We start from the raw sequence: 22,794 nt of genomic DNA on the forward strand, positions 1-22,794 counted from the left end.
GTCCATGGCTTCGTGGTGTCTGCGCCACACTCGAACCCTACCGTAAGCTCTTACCAACTAAAATCGGGACTCATCTGACCAGGTCAGTCGTCTATGACCACAAGCCGAGGAGAGGCGCTGCAGGCGACGTCATGCAGTTAGCAAAAGCACTCGCGTCATTCGCCTGCTGCCAGAGCGCATTAACGCCAAATTTCGCCGCACTGTCCTAACGGATTCGTCGATCGTACACCACACATTGATTTCTTCGCTTATTTCACGGAGTGTTGTTTTTCTGTTATCAGTGACAACTCTACGCAAACGCGTCTACTCTCGGTTGTTAAGTGTAGGCCCTCGGCCACTGTATTGTCCGTGGTGCGAGGTAATGCCGGAAATTTGGTTCTCGGTACACTCTTGACACTGTGGATCTCGGAATATTGAATTCCCTAACGATTTCCGAAATGGGATGACCCATGCATTAGCAATAACTACCATTCCACATTCAAAGTCTATTAATTCCCGTCGTGCGGCCATAATCACGTCGGAGATCTTTTCACTTGCATTACCTGATTGCAAATGATAGCTCTGCCGATGCACTGTCCTTTTATACCTTGTTTACGCGATACTACCGCCATCTGTATATGTGAATATCGCCATCCCCTGACTTCGACACCTCAGCACAGTTACTCTTGTGCTGTCAATTAGTTCTTTTATTGTTGCGAAGTGCATAATGGAGCAATTTCTGGTCTGTTCTGGGAACTACCATCAGCTCTGAAAACACATTTTAATAATGTACTTCTGTATATCTGATGCAAAGTATGTGGTTAGTGGGTGGACTATATGAGGAAAATGTTCATAAATTCGTTTGACAAGGTATAACCTCTAGCACACTATGTCCTTTGTTAATGCTAACATTTTAAAATAAATTGTAATTATTGGTAACTTAAGTAATCAGAATTACAGCCTTACGAAATAGTGAAAATAGTAATGGTCTTTAAACATTATTTAGCTTCGCGACCAAGACGCAGTTGTACCGTTATAATTTTTCCACGCTCAAAAATTTAATTTTACCTCTTAGGGGTAATTACCCCCAGGTTGGGAAACCCTGCTGTAGAGCATGTTGGGTTACAACAGCATTATGTGGCCGAGCGTTATCCTGTTGGGATAACACCCCCTGTAATGCTGTTCATGAACGGCACCACAACAGGTCGAATCAGGGTGCGTGGGATAACCACGTGAGTGCCCCTGCTAGCACGCAGCCAGGTTGTTGCAGGCCCTCAACTGGCTTCCTTCCAACCGCCACACGGTCATCGCTGCCACCGAAACAGAACCAGCTTTCATCAGAAAACACAACAGACGTCCTTCCTGGCCTCCAGTGAGCTCTCGCTTGACACCAATGAAGTCGCAAATGTCGGTGGTTTGAGGTAAGTGAAATGCACGCTACAGGGCGTGTTATTCGGAGCTGTCACTGAAGTAGCCGATTTGTAACAGTGCGTTGTCTGACTGGTGCTAACGGCTGCTCAGATTGCTGCTGAAGGTGCAGTACGATGCACCAGAACCATACACCGAACAGTGTGGTCTTCGCTGAGGTGTTGATACTGGGATCGTTGTCGCCTTGAAGACATTTTTGGCTAACATCAGCTTACCACGTCCACTCTCAAAGATAACTAACGCTCACTTACAGCGTATATTTAAAGCAAAACTGTTTTGAAACCCCATCGTGGCGCCATGTCTTTCGTTTACGTCACGCAACTGCTTCTTGTTGTTGCGATATTTTTCCGTTAGTGTATAAAATACACTCCTGGAAATTGAAATAAGAACACCGTGAATTCATTGTCCCAGGAAGGGGAAACTTTATTGACACATTCCTGGGGTCAGATACATCACATGATCACACTGACAGAACCACAGGCACATAGACACAGGCAACAGAGCATGCACAATGTCGGCACTAGTACAGTGTATATCCACCTTTCGCAGCAATGCAGGCTGCTATTCTCCCATGGAGACGATCGTAGAGATGCTGGATGTAGTCCTGTGGAACGGCTTGCCATGCCATTTCCACCTGGCGCCTCAGTTGGACCAGCGTTCGTGCTGGACGTGCAGACCGCGTGAGACGACGCTTCATCCAGTCCCAAACATGCTCAATGGGGGACAGATCCGGAGATCTCGCTGGCCAGGGTAGTTGACTTACACCTTCTAGAGCACGTTGGGTGGCACGGGATACATGCGGACGTGCATTGTCCTGTTGGAACAGCAAGTTCCCTTGCCGGTCTAGGAATGGTAGAACGATGGGTTCAATGACGGTTTGGATGTACCGTACACTATTCAGTGTCCCCTCGACGATCACCAGTGGTGTATGGCCAGTGTAGGAGATCGCTCCCCACACCATGATGCCGGGTGTTGGCCTTGTGCGCCTCGGTCGTATGCAGTCCTGATTGTGGCGCTCACCTGCACGGCGCCAAACACGCATACGACCATCATTGGCACCAAGGCAGAAGCGACTCTCATCGCTGAAGACGACACGTCTCCATTCGTCCCTCCATTCACGCCTGTCGCGACACCACTGGAGGCGGGCTGCACGATGTTGGGGCGTGAGCGGAAGACGGCCTAACGGTGTGCGGGACCGTAGCCCAGCTTCATGGAGACGGTTGCGAATGGTCCTCGCCGATACCCCAGGAGCAACAGTGTCCCTAATTTGCTGGGAAGTGGCGGTGCGGTCCCCTACGGCACTGCGTAGGATCCTACGGTCTTGGCGTGCATCCGTGCGTCGCTGCGGTCCGGTCCCAGGTCGACGGGCACGTGCACCTTCCGCCGACCACTGGCGACAACATCGATGTACTGTGGAGACCTCACGCCCCACGTGTTGAGCAATTCGGCGGTACGTCCACCCTGCCTCCCGCATACCCACTATACGCCCTCGCTCAAAGTCCGTCAACTGCACATACGGTTCACGTCCACGCTGTCGCGGCATGCTACCAGTGTTAAAGACTGCGATGGAGCTCCGTATGCCACGGCAAACTGGCTGACACTGACGGCGGCGGTGCACAAATGCTGCGCAGCTAACGCCATTCGACGGCCAACACCGCGGTTCCTGGTGTGTCCGCTGTGCCGTGCGTGTGATCATTGCTTGTACAGCCCTCTCGCAGTGTCCGGAGCAAGTATGGTGGGTCTGACACTCCGGTGTCAATGTGTTCTTTTTTCCATTTCCAGGAGTGTACTTTAACTATCAACTGTAAAACCAACGTTTCGACAGTATTACAGCAGCCTTCCTTAGGGAAAAACTGGTTTTCGTGGAGGAAATGTGCCTCTATTTATTGCAGACTATCAGCGTCAAAACGTCATATTTGTGAAACTTTACTGACCCTAGAATATAATAAGCTAACCATGACGAAAGGGAGAGGATAGGAAAGTAGCTATTCGTGAAGCAGCCGGCTTTGCAGTGATTCGCGACAGTCGGCAAACCAGTGCTTGGTTTATGGTTGGCATGTCTTTCTGGTGTGCGCGGAACTACACTTGACAGTCCCTCTAAAGGTGAGTCAGCACTGAGCCGAACTACACTTCAGCAGAGCGGCGCGGCACAGCGCCATCAGATATTGTTTCTAAGCAATCGTATGAGACAGAATGCACTACGCAGAAGCGGAACTGCCCCGGGCAGCACTGCGAAGCAAAGTTGACCAACTGGCCAACTGCGACGCGCTTCCGTTGTTGCTAGTGCGGAGTAGCAAGCGTCGCGACACTGCACGTGACTCAGATCGAAACTCTTTTGGCTTGCCAAACGAAAGTCTGTTTACAAAAACGGCGTTAGACGAGGTTCAAATGGCTCTGAGCACTACGGGACTTAACTTCTTAGGTCATCAGTCCCCTAGAACTTAGAACTACTTAAACCTAACTAACCTAAGGTCATAACACACACCCATGCCCGAGGCAGGATTCTAACCTGCGACCGTAGCGGTCGCGCGGTTCCAGACTGTAGTGCCTAGAACCGCTCGGCCACCCTGGCCGGCCGTTAGACGAGGAAAAGTTAATTTATGTATAAGATAATATCCAGAGTCATATGGACTTCAAAACGACCACTGTACGAATAGTACCACAAAAAGCAACATTTGGTAAAACATTGCCAAGGAAATGGGAGTAAACATAACGTACGAATACCTGAAAATGGAATTTTATTTTATTTTGTGAAAGGAACTATTAGTACTCTATTATTTACGCTCACGTGCCTATTACTTCATTTTTTTACTGCTTATTGTCTCTTCGACGATATCCCTTCTTTATCAGGTCGTTTTGCCAGACCAAACCATCTTGCGTGGAACTGAAATAATCTGTGACTCACCCCGCATCTGGATACCATTCTCTGTAGTTCCGGACTGAGACAGATTTTGCGATAGTAAATCATTAATTTTATGATATAGTATTCCAAAAGCGTTTTCTGAATCTCTTCGGGCTCAGTTACGCCTGGGGCGACATCTAACTGCGTACCAAGATAAGGTCTCATCAGACAAATTTTAATAGAAAAGCGTCTCCGACGAGCACGTGCCGCAGTCGAAGTCTCGTACCTGGTAATTATTTTGGGCCTTGTAGTTCTTTGGCTAAATATCACCGTGAAAAGATCCCCGCATTACTATTCTTTCAGAGGTTGCCACCAATGTTCGCATATATAAGTTTATAGCCTTCTCCCTCACATAAAAAAGAAATTATTATCACATCCATGTCACTCTTAGAACGACTCACATACTAAATTCGCAATGTATTGTCACGCCCGTTTCATTTCAGATGCTGCATACTAAATAGAACGGCGGTGTTCTACTCAGTAGGGTCTTACCTTAAAGCTCTTTGTTTACCCTGTCGCGTCCATGTCTGGTGTAGCTTCTGCCCAGCGCCCGCTCGCGGCCTGTTGGATAGGGAGAGCCGGCAGCCAGGACGCTGGAAGTTTGGAGTCATCATCTCTATGGATATTATGAGGCTGCTTAATCATTTTTATCGCCTCTCGAATTTTCCGTTGGCGCTTCCACGACTCTTTTGCCAGAAAACAACGGTGTGTTACCATTTCTGGATGTGAAGGTGCGTAGAACTGCGGACTGCACACCGGGACACAAAATGCACCCGAAGCCAACCCGCACAAATCGGTACCTAAACTCAGACAGCCACCATGACCCACCTCAGAAGTATTCATTTCTGCACACTCTGACTGTCCGTGCCTACTGTGTGAGTGACACCACCAACATCAAAGAAGAATTGAGGGTGCTACACCACACATTTCGCGCCAACGCTTATGACAACAGTGTTATAAGAAACGCGACCAAGGCCAGCCGAAATAAAACAAGGGAAGAAGGCAAGGAAGAGAAGCTTCCGCTAGTGCACTTACTAAATGCGTCCATCAACGGCTAGGCAATGTCCTTCGCCGACGAGTTTCGAACCGATTTTCCGCAGCAGCCACAGGAGCCACACATGACAGGTTCAACAAAGGATGCGAAAGTAAATACTGCAGGGGTATGTGAACTACGTTGTGAGTGCGGAGCTGCCTACACAATGGCGACAGGGAGATCATAGCACACGAGAAGCAGAACGTGAATGCTATGTGCGATTAGCCCAGCATAACAAATCGGTGATAGAGGAACACCGCCTTGACTGTGGACAGCCTCTCTTGTTCCAGGAAGCCCGTGTGCTGACGAAAGACTTGTGCACGAGCCGACGCAAAACTCGAGAGGCGATAGAAATTATGAAGCAGTCTGAGATCAGTAGAAAGGACGGCTACAAACTTCCGGCGCCTTGATTGCCAGCTATCCCTGTCCAGCGAGCCGCGAGCGGTCGCGGGACAAAAGCCACACCGTACACGGATAAGACAGCCTAGACAAACATCTTTAGAGGCTCTGCCAGTGAATTTCCGCGCACACCAGAAAGGAAACGTGTCCTCCAGAAACCAAGCGCTGATATGAAGACCGTCCCCAATCACTGGAAAGCCGGCTACCCCACGAATAGCTATTATCCTACTCTCTCCCTTTCTTCATGAGTAGCTATTATATATTAGGGTCAACAACTCCTCCTGAACAGGCCATGAAGGCCCAACGGTACTGACCGGCCGCCGTGTCATCCTCAGATCATAGGTGCCACTGGATGCGGATACGGAGGGGCATGTGGTCAGCACACCGCTCTCCCGGCCGTTTGTCAGTTTCTGAGACCGGAGCCGCTACTTTTCAATCAAGTAGCTCCCCAGTTTGTCTCACAAGGGCTGAGTGCAACCCGCTTGCCAGCAGCTCTCGGCAGACCGGGAGGTCACCCATCCAAGTGCTAGCCCGGCCCGACAGCGCTTAACTTCGGTGATCTGACAGGAACCGGTGTTACCACTGCGGCAAGGCCGTTGGCAGGGTCCATAAAGTTTCACAAATATGACGTATTGATGCCGATCGTCTGCAACAAATAGAGGCACCTTTTCTCCACGAAACCCACTAAGGAAGGCTGTTGTAATACGGTAGAGACGTTGGTCTTACAGTTTATAATTAAAATATTTTATACAAAACCTAGAAAAATGTTAAACATCATGACACCGGTCCCGGAAGCCCATGTAGTTATAATTTGACTGTTTCAGAGCAATAAATAAAACCCCGGAAAACGTCCCTGATATTTCCATCAGTATAACAGGCATGTTATTGATTTTTGTTTACATCTTACCGATGAAAATAGCCAGCCGGTTTCATAATCGTATTTTGTAAAGGATAAATGAATCTATCGATCGGATTCGTCTGTTTTGGCACTGAGAGCTATCGAAATGTCGCATGTAAGTCACTCATCGAAATCGGCTTAATCAATCTTATCACAGTTTGTCTGACAATGTTCTCAATGTCTCAGAACAATAAATAAATCCCAGGAAAACGATCCTGGTTTTTCCATCAATATACCGGGCATATTACTATGTTGTATATATATTTTTTTCATTTTCGTAGTACTGACGGAAATACTGGGTAATTCCGTAATGTTACAAACTGTGGGGATGGTGGAGAAGAGTAAAAGTATCAATGTGAGGTATGGCACACTGCTCCAGATACGACTGGCTCCAAAGCTATAGCGATTGTCCGATATCTCTTTTATTGTAATCTCTTTGCTTTCCATATTTTGGGAGGCAGTAGTATAGGCCAAAACGAGAAAAAAAATGCCCAGTAAAGATGGCTCTAAAGTGCGTACCTGTTCATCTTTGCTACTCTGAAACACATGTCTTCTATTAAACGTGACACTCAATGTATGCATTTTACAGCCTATCTGACCTGGAAGTAAGGTTATCCAGAACGCCGAGACTACAGTCTCCTTACGTAAATCTGCTGTGGCAGCATTGCTGCAGCCCTGGCAGCGCTCGTCGAAGCTAGGTATGTGGTAACTTGTCCCGCTGTGAGGCCCGATCAGCGATTCTCGCTCTGTCAGCAAAGTTTGTTTGTAGCTTCTTGCAAAAGTATGTCTTACTGACTGCCGTCTGCATGACCTCTCTAAGGCTGCTCGTGTCAGCCGTGGTGGCATTTTCTGATAACGTGGCCACCAAGTAATGAGGCCGCGCTGCAACAATTGAAAAAAAATCGCAAAGAAACATCCTCTCCACCTCCAGATACACACTCGTATAGACATAATGTGCAAGCCTCTGTTTACAATCGTGGTGCTAATTGAACTATCCACATTGGTTAGAACATACGTCAATTTTATACTGATCAGCCAGAATATTATGACCACCGACCTAATACCGCGGCAGCAGCGTCACCTGGCGAGGAATGACTGCTACTCAGGCACAAGCTCGGTGCATGTAGAAGCAGCGAGCGTGCTGTCCTTGTGTAGAATGGGGAAAGCGCGCGATCTATCTGAATTTGACCGACGACGGATTGTGATGGCTCGGAGGCTCGGCAAGAGCATTTCGGAAACGGCATGATTTGTCGGGTGTTCGAGGAATGCTGTGGTGTGTGCCTTCAACAGGTGCCGAAGGCAAGGTAAAACCACGTCCAGACGTCGGGGGTTGGGGGACCACCCCTCATTACACATTTCGGACGTCGTAGGCTGGTCAGACTGGTAAAATAGGATAGGCGGCGAATTGTGACGGAACTAACATCAGATTTTATAGCTGGGCAGAGTAGAAGTGTGTCTGAACATACGGTATACCAAACACTCCTGACGATGGGCCTCCGCAGCCGACGACCTATGCATGTGCCAATGTTAATACCACGGCATCGGCACTACTGAAATGGGCACGTGACCATCGGCACTGGACATTGGCGCAGTGGCGAAGCGTTGCATGGTCTGATGAATTCCGATACTTTCTTGATCATGCCGATGGGAGGGCGCGAATCCGTAGTCTTCCAGGGGTATAGCTCCTTGACACCCGTATTGCTGAACGGAGGCAAGCTGGTGGCTGCTCCATTATGCTCTGGGGAACATTTACATGGGCGTCCATGGGACCAGGGGAGCTCGTGGAAGGAACCATAACGGCCAAGGAGTATCGTATACTGGTTGAAGACCACGGATACCCCTTTGTGACGATCATGTTCCCCAACGGCAATGTAATATGGCTCGTCACAAGTCCAGGAGTGTGATGGAATGGTTCGAGGAACACAGTGGTCTCACTACTTCCATACCACAATGCGTCGCCGCTGTTATCAGTGCCAAAGGTGGACATACCGGTTACTAGTCAGGTAGTCATAATGTTCTGACTGACCAGCGTATGTCATGTAAATCATGACGGCAAGGTAATGAGAGTTCGTCGCTATTATTATTCTTACGTCAGCTGTATTTAAAAAATACTTCTCTACTTGTAATTTTCGGACGTGTACTTTTTAAATGATGAGTTTCTCTGAATTCAAATTTTTTGAAACTTATGCTCAAGCAATGCACTAAGCGTTGATGTCAGAAAATTTCTATTTATTTATTTATTTATTGCTATTATTATGCAAATCGTAGGTACCTGTGGCATATTAAAAGTGGAAATGGTTTCAAGTTCTATTCGTGGAGAGGATAGGGGAGGGCAGTAACGAGCTGTGACCACCTCCAGAATTGAACACTGGATTGTTGCGTGCCTAGTAGTCCCTTCAAAGGTCCACCCTACCTCAGAACTCGGATCTTGCCGTTTGTTGTGTCCATAATTCACAATTCAACGTTCTATACACTGATGAGCTAAAACATTGTGACCACCTACTTAAAATCGTGCTGGCCCACTTCTGGAGCCCAGTTCGATAGTCATTCCGCTTGCCATGGATTCTACAAGTACTTGACAGGTTTCCAGAGGTTTGTGGCATAGTTCACACAACTCCCGTATTTACGAGCGGTTGGTTTGTGCGCGCAGAGCTGGCGCGTGGCAGCGACCCAGTTGCGTTTCATCCAATTGATGGTCAGGACATCAACGTGAGTTCACTATCATGCTCCTCAAACTACTGCAACACTATTCTGCCCTTGTGACACGGACAGTTATCCTGCTGGAAGATGCTGTTGAGGAAGACATCAAGCACAACGGATTACGGGTGGTCCCTAGTAATGTTCTCGTAGTTCACAGCTGGCATGGTGCCTCCGATTACTATCGCAGGTCCCATGCAAGCCCAGGTGAATGCTCCGGAACATAATATTCCTCCCACCGGCCTGCGTCCATGGCGCGCTGCATGTTTAGAGCAAGCCGTTCGCCTGGGTAACGGCATATCTGGACACGACCATCGATCTGGTTTAACAATAAACGGGATTCATCCTACCGGGTGACACGATTCTATTGATCCGCGGTCCAGTCACTATGATCCCACGCCCACTGCAATCATAACTGACAGTCTTTTCTTACAGGAGTGCTAGTTCTGCAAGATTCGCAGGAGAGCTTCTTTGAAGTTTGGAAGCTAGGGGACGAGGCACTGGCGGAAGTAAAGCTGTGAGGACGGGTCGTGAGTCGTGCTTGGGTAGCTCAGGTGGTAGAGCACTTGTCCGCGAAACGCAAAGGCCCGATTTAGAGTCTCGGTCCGGCACAGAGTTTCAATCTGCCAGGAAGGTTCATAACTGACAATGTTGTTGGGTAAACATGGGAACACGTAGGGGTCCTCTGCTGCGGGACTGTATGTTCAACACTGTGCGTTGAACGGTATTCTCCAAAACACTTGTGCCTGCGCCACCACTGCATTCTGTCGTCATATCTGCCACAGCTGGCCGCCTATATTGCTTTAGGCAGCGGGCAAGCCTTCGATCCCTAAGTTCTGTGATGAGGTACGGACGTCCAACTTCTTGTCGCCTACTTGTGATTTCAGCATTTATCAACCACTTCCCGCAGATGCCCACGACAGTAGAAAGCGAACAGCCGAACAGTTCCACCGTTTACGGGATTCTCGCTTCCAGGCACTGGGCCACTTTTGTCAAAGTCGCTGAAGTCGGTGGATTTCCGCATTTGCGCCATTTGTTGCCGCAAGAATGAGTCCACATTCGTCTCTGCTCCGTTCAAATAATTCTTTTTCCGCGTCATGTGTCCTCAGCCCCACCAGGCAGCATACAACCTCGAGGTGGGTAGTGATCACAACGTTTGTCTCATCAGTGTATATTTTCCCAAGGGTGGAAGGCGGAAATTTGCGTCTTCCACGCTGCCTGCCTCTTGCAGCTGTAAGTAGGCTGTTTAGGTTTTTTTATTGGTAACGCCACCTCTGTATGAAAATCACTGGCTGTGCTGTGTGCAGCCTGTGGCCAGTTTGCATTGTTGTAATACTCGCCATTGTAGTGTTAGGCAGCTGGCTGTGAACAGCGCGTAGCGTTGCGCAGTTGGAGGTGAGCCGCCAGCAGTGGTGGATGTGGGGAGAGAGATGGCGGAGTTTTGAAATTTGTCATGAACTGCTATATATATATATGATGATATCAAGGTAAATACATTGTTTGTTCTCTATTAATATCTTTCATTTGCTAACTATCCCTATCAGTAGTTAGTGCCTTCCATAGTTTGAATCTTTTATTTAGCTGGCAGTAGTGGCGCTCGCTGTATTGCAGTAGCTTGAGCAGCGAAAATTTTTGTGAGGTAAGTGATTGGTGAAAGGTATAGTTTAATGTTAGTCAGGGCCATTCTTTTGTAGGGAATTTTGAAAGTCAGATTGCGTTGCGCTAACAAAATATTGTGTGTCAGGTTAAGCACAGTCTCGTGTAAAATTATTAAAAGGGGACGTTTCATATGTCGACCCTTAGCCTAGGATACCTCACTGGAATCTTCTGATTTTTTTCTTGTAGTTTGTGTAATTAGTGTAGCTTTTGTTTATTGCTAGCGCGTAATTGTAGAGAAAATCTCCTTTGTAGTTGCAGTCTTTCATTGTTGTACAGTAAAACAGTTGTGGTATGCATGTAGATTTGCACCAAGTATTTCGCAGCTGCAATTAACTAGATATTATTTTCAGTGTTATGTTAATGTGTTTTCTTATTTTTGCTCTTCAAATTGTGCTTTTCTGTGTTGTCGTGTGAAATACTGTGACAATAATGGCGTGTGAAAAACGTAATACTAGGCTCCAAACTAAATTGAGAAATGACAGTGAAGACGAAAGCAGTGTGTTAGCGCCGCAGAGTAATGAATTAACTAATGTTCAAAGTAGTAATTTGGTAATTGCGCATAGGGAAATGGAGCGGGCGGCAAACAATGGCGTAGACAGTGAAACAATTAGAGAACAGGGAAGCATTATCGATCGATCGGTCGGCAACAGCTCGCCTCAGGAATCTGAAATGACAGGAAACAATCTCGCAAATATTGTAGACTCAGGTTTTGGGTCCTCACCGTTTTCTCAAATGAGTCAAGACACATTTTCTGCTTGTCAAAATGTGAATGTTGCCGGTGCAACTTCACTGCCGAATAGCACTGAGGAACATGTTTCAGACACCAGTGCACTGTTATTACAATTAATGCAACAAATGGGACAAAAGCTTCAAAAGTTAGACACAATGCAACAAAATCTTCAAAAGTTAGACACAGTGGAACAAAATCTTAAAAAGTTAGACACAACACTTGAACAAAATCAGAAACAAATAGGACAAAATCTTCAAAAGTTAGACGCAATGGAACAAAATCTTCAAAAGTTAGACTCATTGGAGCAAACTCTTGAACAAACACGCGAGGATTTAGCTACTGAGTTACATCACATTGAATCGAAATGTCAAAAAGTCTGTAGTGACGTAAAAACACAAATTTGTGAGCATTTCCAACCTATTTTTTCGCGTCATGAAAATGCACTACAGAATCACGAAGCAGCCATAAAAGAACTGCAAACTACTGTTCATGAAAATCATGAGACCTTGCAAGCTAAATTTGACTCAGTTGCATCTACCGATTCGGTTACGCAACTTGCAAAAACTCAGGAAAACTTGAAGGACACAGTAGATTCGATTTCAACACAAATGGACACTCTGAAACTTGGTTCAGAAAAACACACTGAGGAAATGTGTTCACTATCGGAGAAAGTAGCCGAACTTTCGGATCAGCTCACTAACTTATCTACAAAGGTAGATGATGATCTGAATGACACGAGACCTGTAGCCTTCACTGACACAGAAGAGTATGAACAAATTAGAAAATTCAAACAAAATCAAATTCAAATCAATACACAGTACAAAAGAGAAATCCGGGAAGTACAAGATCAGTTGACGCAGGTAATACAAGAATTACATATTTCAGAGGACACTCGCGCTCCAGTACAGGAAGAGGGACATAGAAATACGGAACAGCCACAAAATAATAACACAGCGCATTTCGGAAATTATGAAAGAAATTGGCAAGGTGCACCGAATTTTGAAGTGGAACCGCCGAAACGACGTAACAATGACCGATATGCGACTCGCCGACATGATGACTTTGACTATAAGCTGTTTATTACTACACGTAAATTCAAAACGTTTAAAAATTCTGCCAACGACATTCATCCACAAGCGTGGCTCCATCAATTCTCTCATTGTTTTCCCCCCAACTGGTCATTGGAGCACAGGTTAGAATTTATGTGTGGCTACTTGGAGAATGAACCAGCTGTAAGAATGCGATCGGTCATTCACGATTGTCACAGTGAAGGAGATTTTTATCATGCCTTCCTCTTAGCATATTGGTCTCAAGCCACACAAGACCGAGTAAAACATAGCATCATAATGATGAAACGTTTCGAACAATCTGAATTTTCCAGTATTATGAAATATTTTGAAGACATGTTACACAAGAATCAGTATCTTTCAAACCCATACAGCCCCTCAGAACTCATCCGCATTTGCTTAATCAAACTGCCTGAACATTTACGACATATTGTTTTAGCAGGACGTTGCAAAGACGACATTGACGCTTTTCAGGGACTGTTACAAGAACTGGAAATTGACACTGACAATCGCGGAACGCGAAACCAGGAACACAACGATTACAGGTCACATCCGTCGCAATTCCGCGATGAAAGAAGTAATAACTGGACACGACAAGGCTATTCTCACAACACAAATCGTGACCAAAACAGACACCACCCGTATGACAACCGTTGGCAGAGTAGTAATAGTTACAGGGAAAGATCACCTCTCCGCGGTAATGACTATCACAGAGACAACCAGAGAAACGGACAATATGGCAACCAGAACTATTATTATCACGGGAGACAGAATAACTTTAGATGCAATGGTCCAGCGCGCAGTTACGATTCAGGGAGAAATTCTCCACCACGTGACGGACAAGGAAGAAACTACGGAACCTACCGACATGACGACAGACGATATATTCGTAACGACAGACCTGAATTGCATCAGAACTGGCGGGATTTAAACAGGGCAGGGCCTTCTCGGCAAGGTGAATTTGTAGAAGTTAGGTCTCCTAATCCCAATAACGATGCGCGCCAACACAGGAACAGACAATGAATCTCTCCGCAGGCAGCCAGGTGCGCCGGCTGGCTCCAAGAAAAATAACATAGACGCTAACCTTGAGAAAAATTCCAGTATTCTTTACCGACGTATACTACATGATAATCGCGTTAAAGTTGAAACTCTGCGTACTAGGAAGAGCAAAGGGTTACACCACATTTCACATGTGAAACCATTTATTGAGAGATAATCTGCTTCTTAACTTTGTCTTTGCCATATAACTTTTCACTTTACATTGCTAGTAAGCTTTGTCAGACTTAAGAAACTGTTAACATGCAACAATGTTTTGAAGTTAAATATCCAGTCAAGAACCAAGAGAACTTATTGAAACAGAAATTACGAATACATTGTTATAGTGAACAGACGACACAGTGGTGTGTGTGCATTCTTGCTTGTTTGTTGCACGATTACGTAACGACTATAAGGCTCACATACTTAGAACATTTACCAGTACTGGTAATGAGATTTTAGTGCAACATTTTGGTTTACTTGAAAATACATTATGGATTCAAGGTGCTTTCTGAGAGATACCAGATGACACAGAGGTTAGTTTATGTGACAGCTACACGATTTTATCACGACGCTACTAATGAGTGACAATTTACAATGTTGCTTTTGCGGTGTATCTGTTTTATATCTGCACAGCTTTCTGAATTCTTCAGGAAAGTAAAACATGTTCTAGTATTTAACTTTTGTGGTATAGCTACAATGAGACAGCCTTGTCCGTGGCACAACAATACGTCACAGCACAGTACTTTCTTAATCACAACAATAAGCGTAATAACTAAGATATCTATACACAAAGCATTTCACTTTTGTTTATCATGAGGTAAGTACATTGACTTCTGCAGAACTTAGCTTTCGGAGGACGATAACTACGAGACTTCCACAGAGATTATGTTGCGACATGACACACAGTTTAGCGCTACAGGACACGTATTTGAGTGATTAATTTTGTACTTAAAACATTTATTTTTAAAGATTTTTAAATTGCAAAGAAAGTTTTCCGTGATACATTTCATTCCATTGCTGTAATCTGTAACACCTGAGGGTATAATTACATTAATCCTCGGGGGGGGGGGGGGGGGGGTACACGCCTACTTTGTGTACCATGTGTTTGGCAAGCACAAGGAGCCCTAGCTAATATGGTATTTGCTTATACAACTTTACACATCGGTACCATATTTCTCTAACACATAATTACACAGCTATCAGATCATTTAACTGAAAGATAAACATTTTTTTTACTACATCAGTGACACATGTTTACGCAACTACACAGTTGGGTAACTTCACACTTACGAAATTGTATTTTGTCTGTACTTTGTGAACTGTTCATATTTTTCGGAACCATTGTGATACTATGAGAGCTATGAATGATGTATTTGGTATGGGATCATGATTTTTAAGGTACGTTTGAGGTAGATGACACTATTGAAATGAGCAGAGAATATGTTTTAGGGTTTTGAAACTATTGGAGGAAGCTACGACGATTTTGAGAGTTGACTGAGGTGTTATGATGTTATTTTTACGACGACGATGTGTATTATGCTGCTGAGGTATGTTTATGGTCAAGAAGCTGATGCTATATGAGGAATTTGATTATGCTACATATTTCATATAATGAAATATTAAAGAAGCGTCGACGAATATATATATATATATATATATATATATGTGTAATAAGGTAAGGAGTAATGAGTAGCGGTTAGGGACACTGACTTGTGAAAAAGGATGTTGGAAACCAAGAATCGTACTTTAAGAGGTAGGAAATGTGTGTAAATGCGTAAATGTATCACAATGCTGGCGAAAATTTTTTGGACGCTGTTATATTTATAGGATTTTGTTTCTACAGATTTGTAACCCAAATTCTTGACCTGTGAAATATTTTTATATGAGACTGTCACTGTAGCAGAAACTGGTGTCGTAAATATTTCGGTAAGAAAGTTCAGTGACCACCTGCACGTAATGCGTCGTGAGCACCCAGCTGAGCGGCCAGGTGTGCCAGACGCCTGAAAAAAAAGCCATTATTGCGAGCCCTTTTCAGCGGCACAGGTAGAAAAAAAAGGGAGGCCATTATCCTCGCTATTGACGTTTCTTTGTAGAAAGCATCGCAAAAACGACAAGGTCGAACTTGAAAACATATGATTACACTGTGGAGCTCTTAATTTACGATATTTACTGAAATGCCTAATGAAATGACGAGAAATATTTTACATCTGCACACCTGATTATGACAAGCATCTTTCTACGAGAATTGAGAGAATTTCTACTAACTTATGAAATGTCACATGACTATTGAATGATATTTTTATGCTTCGCTTTTCATAGTTGCTTATTTCATTTGATATCTAGTTTCGAGCTGTGTTGCAGCATTGCTTTTATAAAATAAAATGCATTTGCTAATGTGAACACTTTCTGTCAACAGATCTATTAAATAATAATTTTGTAATCCACATTCTTAAAAAAAAAGGAGCACTTGGAAAGGAAAGAACAATAAGAAGGGAGTAGTAACAGTAACTGCACACATAATTTTCTTTTCAAGTATATGGTAATATTTTTTTACAATAAGTTGTTGTGGTGCACCACTTTAATTACATAGTCATTAAGATGTGAATAGACATTTCCCTTATATGCATTGTTGTCTTTAGTGTACTATTTTTTTCTGCTTGATCTTTGCCATGCTTAGGTATTAATTATAGCATTTGCTGCTGCTGTTTGCCATGCATAGTGCTACTAAATTTCACTTTGTATTATTCTGTTAAGCTAGTTTTACTACTGATTTATTTTTCTTGTTTGCTGCTCATTGCCTTATATTAGTTGTAATTTATGCTGCTTGCTTTGCCTTTTGTATTTTTTATCATTGCTGTTTGTGTTAATTGTTTTCTGCTGCTGCATTGCCTCGTTCCTTAGTTTAGCATCTGAGCTCAGTAGATTTAAGTTAGCTTAAGAGGGGGTAGACTATATAAGAGAACAAGTTGTGATGAATTGGAAGAAATAAATTGAAAATCTATAAGAAAATGGTTTGGCCAAAACAGTATTTTGAAAGAGGATATGAACCAAAAAAAAGTAGGGTTTAGGGACAACAGGTTTAGGTAGGATTTTCTTGGAAATAAATGATGAAGTAAGATAATGGAAAATAAATAATGAGGTAAGAAATATGTGAACATATATATACAGAAAGCATGCTTGAATAGGATTTTTTGGTGGAAACAAATGTGGAAATAAGACGAAAGATCTATGGAATGAAGTTTTGGGTTGGACTGCAGCACCAAATATCACACTGAAAACAAACCCTGTCCTGTATTTTTGTGTTATTACACTATGTGTATTTGTGTTTTTCCTGTCTTTATGTGTTTAGCTAATAAGATTTATGTTGCATTTTTCAAATACTATGTTATTTACCTTGTAAATATGCTTAGACATTATTTATTCTGTTTTGTTTTAATGCTTATGTGTAAAGTTGATGTTTCAAACATTATTCTGATATTTTTTCATAATTCCTGTAACACTGATGTATATGTTTATTTCTATTCTTTTGTAAAGTTTGTGTTACTACAAATGTTACCTGTATTATTATGTTTTTAATGATGTATTTTGTACCTTTGTTATTGTATTCTTATGTTATAAAATTGTAATTGACAGCAGTTCATCAAATTGAGTAACTTGTAAGTTCCATTTCACTGCACACGTTTCTGTTGGTCATACTATATGGACAATATGTGACACGTAGGGACTGTTAGTGTTTGCACGTGTGTTAATAATTCAGCAAGGGACTGGATAACAGCGTTGCTGGTTCTAAGGACAATTCCAAAAACTTTGTGAGTGCACAAGTGATGGTTATGGACTTGCTACATTATCCGCAAGACTCTTTGATGGTGATTGTGCACCTGCACAGTCGCAACAGATGGCTGTTGGCCGTCTCTACAAGGACTTCAGTGGGTCTGCACCTCTGGTGGCCCACCAGTACCATTATCTCTACAAGGACTACAGTGGGTCTGCGTCTTTGCTGACTCACCAGTACCATTATCTCTACAAGGACTATAGTGGGTCTACATCTTTGATGATCCATCAATACCATTATTTCTACAAGGACTGCAGTGGGTCTGCACCTCTGGTGGCCCACCAATACCGTAATCACTACCAGGACTACAGTGGGTCTGCTCTGTGATTACCTACCTACCAATATTCTTCAAAACGTCGAATGACTCTGCTGTGGGTTTGCTCTGTTGTGGCCCATTACCTGTCAGCATGTCAAGAGTCAGCACTGTCTTTCCGTTGGAAGGACAACGCTACTTCTTCAAGACTGCATGGAAATCCACTACTTCCGTGTGCATTTTCTTTTACTGCTCAGACTTTGAGAAAAACACTGCTATTTTACCGTCATGAACGATCAGGACTGTCTTTATGGACTGTGAGAAAATTTGAGCTTTTGACCAACATTGTATCAATAAGTGTGTGTATTTGATTTCTTTGTTATTGTAATTGTGAAAAAAATTTTAACAAATATGTATTGGCCAGTGCCCAAAAAAAATTTGTAAAATTTTTTGTGGGTAGCATGGGGGCTATGTAAGTAGGCTGTTTAGGTTTTTCTATTGGTAACGCCACCTCTGTATGAAAATCACTGGCTGTGCTGTGTGCAGCCTGTGGCCAGTTTGCATTGTTGTAATACTCGCCATTGTAGTGTTAGGCAGCTGGCTGTGAACAGCGCGTAGCGTTGCGCAGTTGGAGGTGAGCCGCCAGCAGTGGTGGATGTGGGGAGAGAGATGGTGGAGTTTTGAAATTTGTCATGAACCGCTATATATATATATATATATATATATATATATATATATATATATATATATATATGATGATATCAAGGTAAATACATTGTTTGTTCTCTATTAATATCTTTCATTTGCTAACTATCCCTATCAGTAGTTAGTGCCTTCCATAGTTTGAATCTTTTATTTAGCTGGCAGTAGTGGCGCTCGCTGTATTGCAGTAGCTTGAGCAGCGAAGATTTTTGTGAGGTAAGTGATTTGTGAAAGGTATAGTTTAATGTTAGTCAGGGCCATTCTTTTGTAGGGAATTTTGAAAGTCAGATTGCGTTGCGCTAACAAAATATTGTGTGTCAGGTTAAGCACAGTCTCGTGTAAAATTATTAAAAGGGGACGTTTCACAGCTAGCTCTCCATTCTACACTCTTGAAAGTCGTAGCGTCGCTCTCAGATCAGTACAATTACAACGTGTTTAAATAGAGCTTTACTTGATCTATCTTTGCGTCCAGTTCCTTTAGTTTTCTAAAAAAAATCAAGCGCTTAACAATACCTTTCGGCTTGGAATCCTTTAGGTAATACCGTTCTCCCACCCGTAAATGATACGACCTGTATGAACAGTTATAGGCAAGTTCAGATGGGTCCTCCACCCAGATTCTGTCTGATTGGTTACAGCAGCAACGACCGCCCCTGGGTGGTGGGCACGCTGGTGCCATTGCTGGAGAACGGACCACAGCGCTACCGCGTCTGCCTTCACGAGCGCGACTTCCAGTTGGGCACCGTCATCGTGCAGAATATCTCCAGGTCCATGGATCACAGCCGGCACACCATCGTTGTCCTCTCAAAGAGCTTCCTCTCCAGCAGGGTGAGTTACCTGCAGTAACAATAATTTTCTTTTTTTGAACATCTTTCTTTCCCTACTCCCGAAAGTTGTCCTTCTGGGTCACACATCCCAGTAGGTTGGGGGCAGGGCGGAAGGGTTCCCAGTTGAGAATATTTGACAGAGAGGGGATTTGCAGTTCCGGCATTCGCTTGATAATCCAGGAAAAACTCCCGGAAACTTAAAGTATAGTACTAAAAAGTCTGCTGACAGATGCTATAACATTAATCACCCTATAATTGCTCGGATGTTTCTTGTTTCCTTGTTTTTAAACATAGCAGATATGTATGACACCATTCTCTTTGTATTTCCTCTCACCCCAAAATCTGACTGGACAATTCAAATTTAAGTCTCACCATCTAAAGGGGCCCATAATTGCACAATTCTGTCACAACTCCATACGGTCCACTCGTGAGGCTGCAGCATGTTTAAGGCCTTCTCATTACATTTTATCCTATTTACATACTGAATTTACATGCAAGTGTCTCTTGCTTCATTTAATTTCCGATTCTGTTTTTATTTGTCGACTTCTCACTTGTTTTGTGTGCTGACTACATGAGTGCTTAGGCCATAGCTTGTAGAAATATACATAACTCATCTCCCTATACCTAACCTAATATTTCATTCTTGTAGTAGTTTCTCTCTTTAATGTATCTGGACTTGATCAAGGGAATTCCTCTCCTATGGGGTCAGAAACAGGTGGAATGTTTTGAACGCTCTTGAGGAGCTTCTGTCACTCAAAGTGTAGGTTTCACCTTAGCGGGACTGGACGGGCAGCCAAGAAAGCCTTTCAGGAGTTATCCTGGAGGTACCTCGAACAATGGGCAGTGAAACGGTCGACTGGAGTCCTCTATAACAGAACCGGAAACCAATGGTGTAAGGGCTGAGGACTCCGCTTGTCGGCGAACTTTCGGCGGGGTCCTCAGTTGTCCACATGCCGTTATCGCCCTCTGCGGTGGTCTCCAAACACAAGCTATGTATATGCTCGCCTATGGGTCTACGAAATTTACAAACTCTGCCGTTTCTGTGGGAGCTCTTTGCGAAGCTCTACAAAATTTCCAGAATTTCCCACAAATGTGACTGCCCGTAGGAACGTGGCGAAATTTTGTTCTCGTTTCCATAAACACGAATCTCACTGATCGATACATCTATTACGTGATGCTGAAAGGTAGTGAGCGGAGTTTCAGACGCCTCATTGGAGGAGCACTTAGCCCCTTTCTGGAATTACTTCGAACAATGGGCGGTAGAACGGGTGCTTCCAGAGGTATAAAGGGATGTCATCAAAATTTAGAGAGGTGATACTTTTTGCGATTCTCATTAGGATGCTCATTCAGTTTCGGATTCCGCACTTGCACACATCTTCTTCTACTACGGCCCTCTGCCAAGTTTTCGAAGTTCTACTTTGGACTTACTGGGATCTGCGACCGGTAAACAGGAAGATGATGAGATACACCGTTTACGATCACAGCACATCGGCCCACACCAACAACGGTTAGAAGCCTCTGCACCACAGCACGCGGCGATTCGTCTGGAGCCATTTTGACCGTAGTCACGGTGGGCCGGATCTGCAGTGTGCACTTCTCCTGACTTCGGTCATCGCTATAGAATGAAAGGAGACGAGTCCACTCTCGTTTTTCCACTCTCAGTTTTCATAATGTAACCTAAGCTCTTCACGTACCAGTATGCATGTTTTCTGCAGTAGAAGTCCTTTTTCAAAGAGAATTTTCTTCCGTAAACACTCATGTGTCGTTTCGGTATTGAGTTAATTCAGTGTTCACCTGTCTGGTTATGATTCTTTCTGTTCTTTCCTTTATTCATTGATCTCTTGTGCACTCTGTCTGATGCATGCTCTGCTTTTTATATAATAATAAAGTTTTAAAATCACGATTCAAAAAGTTTTTCGTGTACTTTGAGTGTCTGTGCACCATCTCATCCGTGGCTGTTGAGCATCATGCTGGCGGAGACCGTAATAAGCATTCCTTTTTCTGATCACTATTTATTTTATTTATGTAAAATTCATTCTCAAGTTGTTTGTAATCACGATGTTAATGTGTTATGAGTAAATTTCATATTGTTTCGATAGATCTTATGTTTGCCAGATCAAATTCTATCATTCAGCAACCATAAGATAAATTATTCTATTCAAATGTCCAGGTCCTCCAACCAAAAGCAGCAGACGAGGCCCCTGACGAGTTCAGGATCTTATCAAATAACGTTCCCAATGCGTTCAGCAGTTGATTTTTCAGGTAGCCTATTAACTTCTGGGAGTAATCTATCGTTTTAATTGGTCTGCGGAGATAGAATCAACATCAGTCTACTCTGAATACCCACGGAGCGCCTGATGAGCAAGTTATTGTGTTCAAAGAACACCTGGCTTCTGGCAACCTTGACTTCCCATTTCTTGCACTGTACATCATCTCTTTTACTGGATAAGAAGTGATTAGAGCTTATGTTCTGTTTTGGAATGGAGTGAAAAAAAACTTGAGCAGGTTCTGGGTTATGAGTTCTTATTAAAAGGAAACGGAAACAGAGAATAAATGATTGGAAGGAAGTGGATGAAAGAATAATCGGTGTAACAATAAAAATTCATGGAATGAAACAGAAATTCATTGATGTATATGGCCATAGCAGAGATGCCCGTGAGGAGAACAAGGGAGACTGTTTCGATAACCTACCAGAAATGGCTGACGAATGTCTAGGTGGACGTGAATTGTTAATAATGGGGGTTTAAATGGTCGAACTGGAAAAAGATTAAATGGTGACGTTACCGGACCCTGAGGAGACGACGTAACGAATGATAACGGTAGGAGATTGGTTGACTTCTGTAAGGGTCAGGAGTGTACTGTTATGAATGCTCAATTCCAGCGTAAAGAACTTCGTAAATAAACGTGAGCTATTGCGCCAAGGGACCTAAACTCGGTCATAGACTATGTAATAGTGCAAAGACAGCGAGTGTTTAGGTACAATACAAGGGGAATACAGTGTAGCTCCGATGATTACATAGTTACTTCAAAAACTGCTTTTCCGATTAAGACAAGATATCAGAGGAGGAGGAGGAGAAGGAGGAGGATTCTGGAAGTATAATTATAGTGGAGCCAAAATATAAGATACTTCTCTAACATGAAGGAAGTATGAAAATTTAGTCTCAGTAAATGTTAAATCTATGCCTGGAAGCAGAGAAGGAGAACTGGAGTGCAAATGAGCTGTATGGTTTTCTGAAACAGTTGATTAAGGAAGCAGCGGAGGAGACTTTTGGAAGGAAGCGGGATAGATGAGTAAGAACTGAATGGATGACCATGGAGTTGTTGGAGATGGCTGAGGAAAAGAAGAAGCTACA

The 22,794-nt window shown here is 43.7% G+C and overlaps 1 protein-coding gene and 1 pseudogene across 1 annotated transcript in view; one reads left to right on the forward strand and one right to left on the reverse strand.

Annotated features, from left to right (window-relative positions):
* The window catches only part of LOC126236791 (toll-like receptor 2), a 162,932-nt gene that overhangs the window by 127,791 nt on the left and 12,347 nt on the right, over positions 1-22,794 (forward strand). The window contains exon 5 of the mRNA XM_049946378.1: positions 19,253-19,442. Coding sequence (XP_049802335.1) covers positions 19,253-19,442 — 190 coding nt within the window. The remainder of the gene's footprint in view (positions 1-19,252; positions 19,443-22,794) is intronic.
* LOC126237918 (5S ribosomal RNA) lies at positions 6,225-6,342 on the reverse strand (annotated as a pseudogene).

Source organism: Schistocerca nitens, chromosome 2 (assembly GCF_023898315.1).
Source record: "Schistocerca nitens isolate TAMUIC-IGC-003100 chromosome 2, iqSchNite1.1, whole genome shotgun sequence".
NCBI lineage: Eukaryota > Metazoa > Arthropoda > Insecta > Orthoptera > Acrididae > Schistocerca > Schistocerca nitens.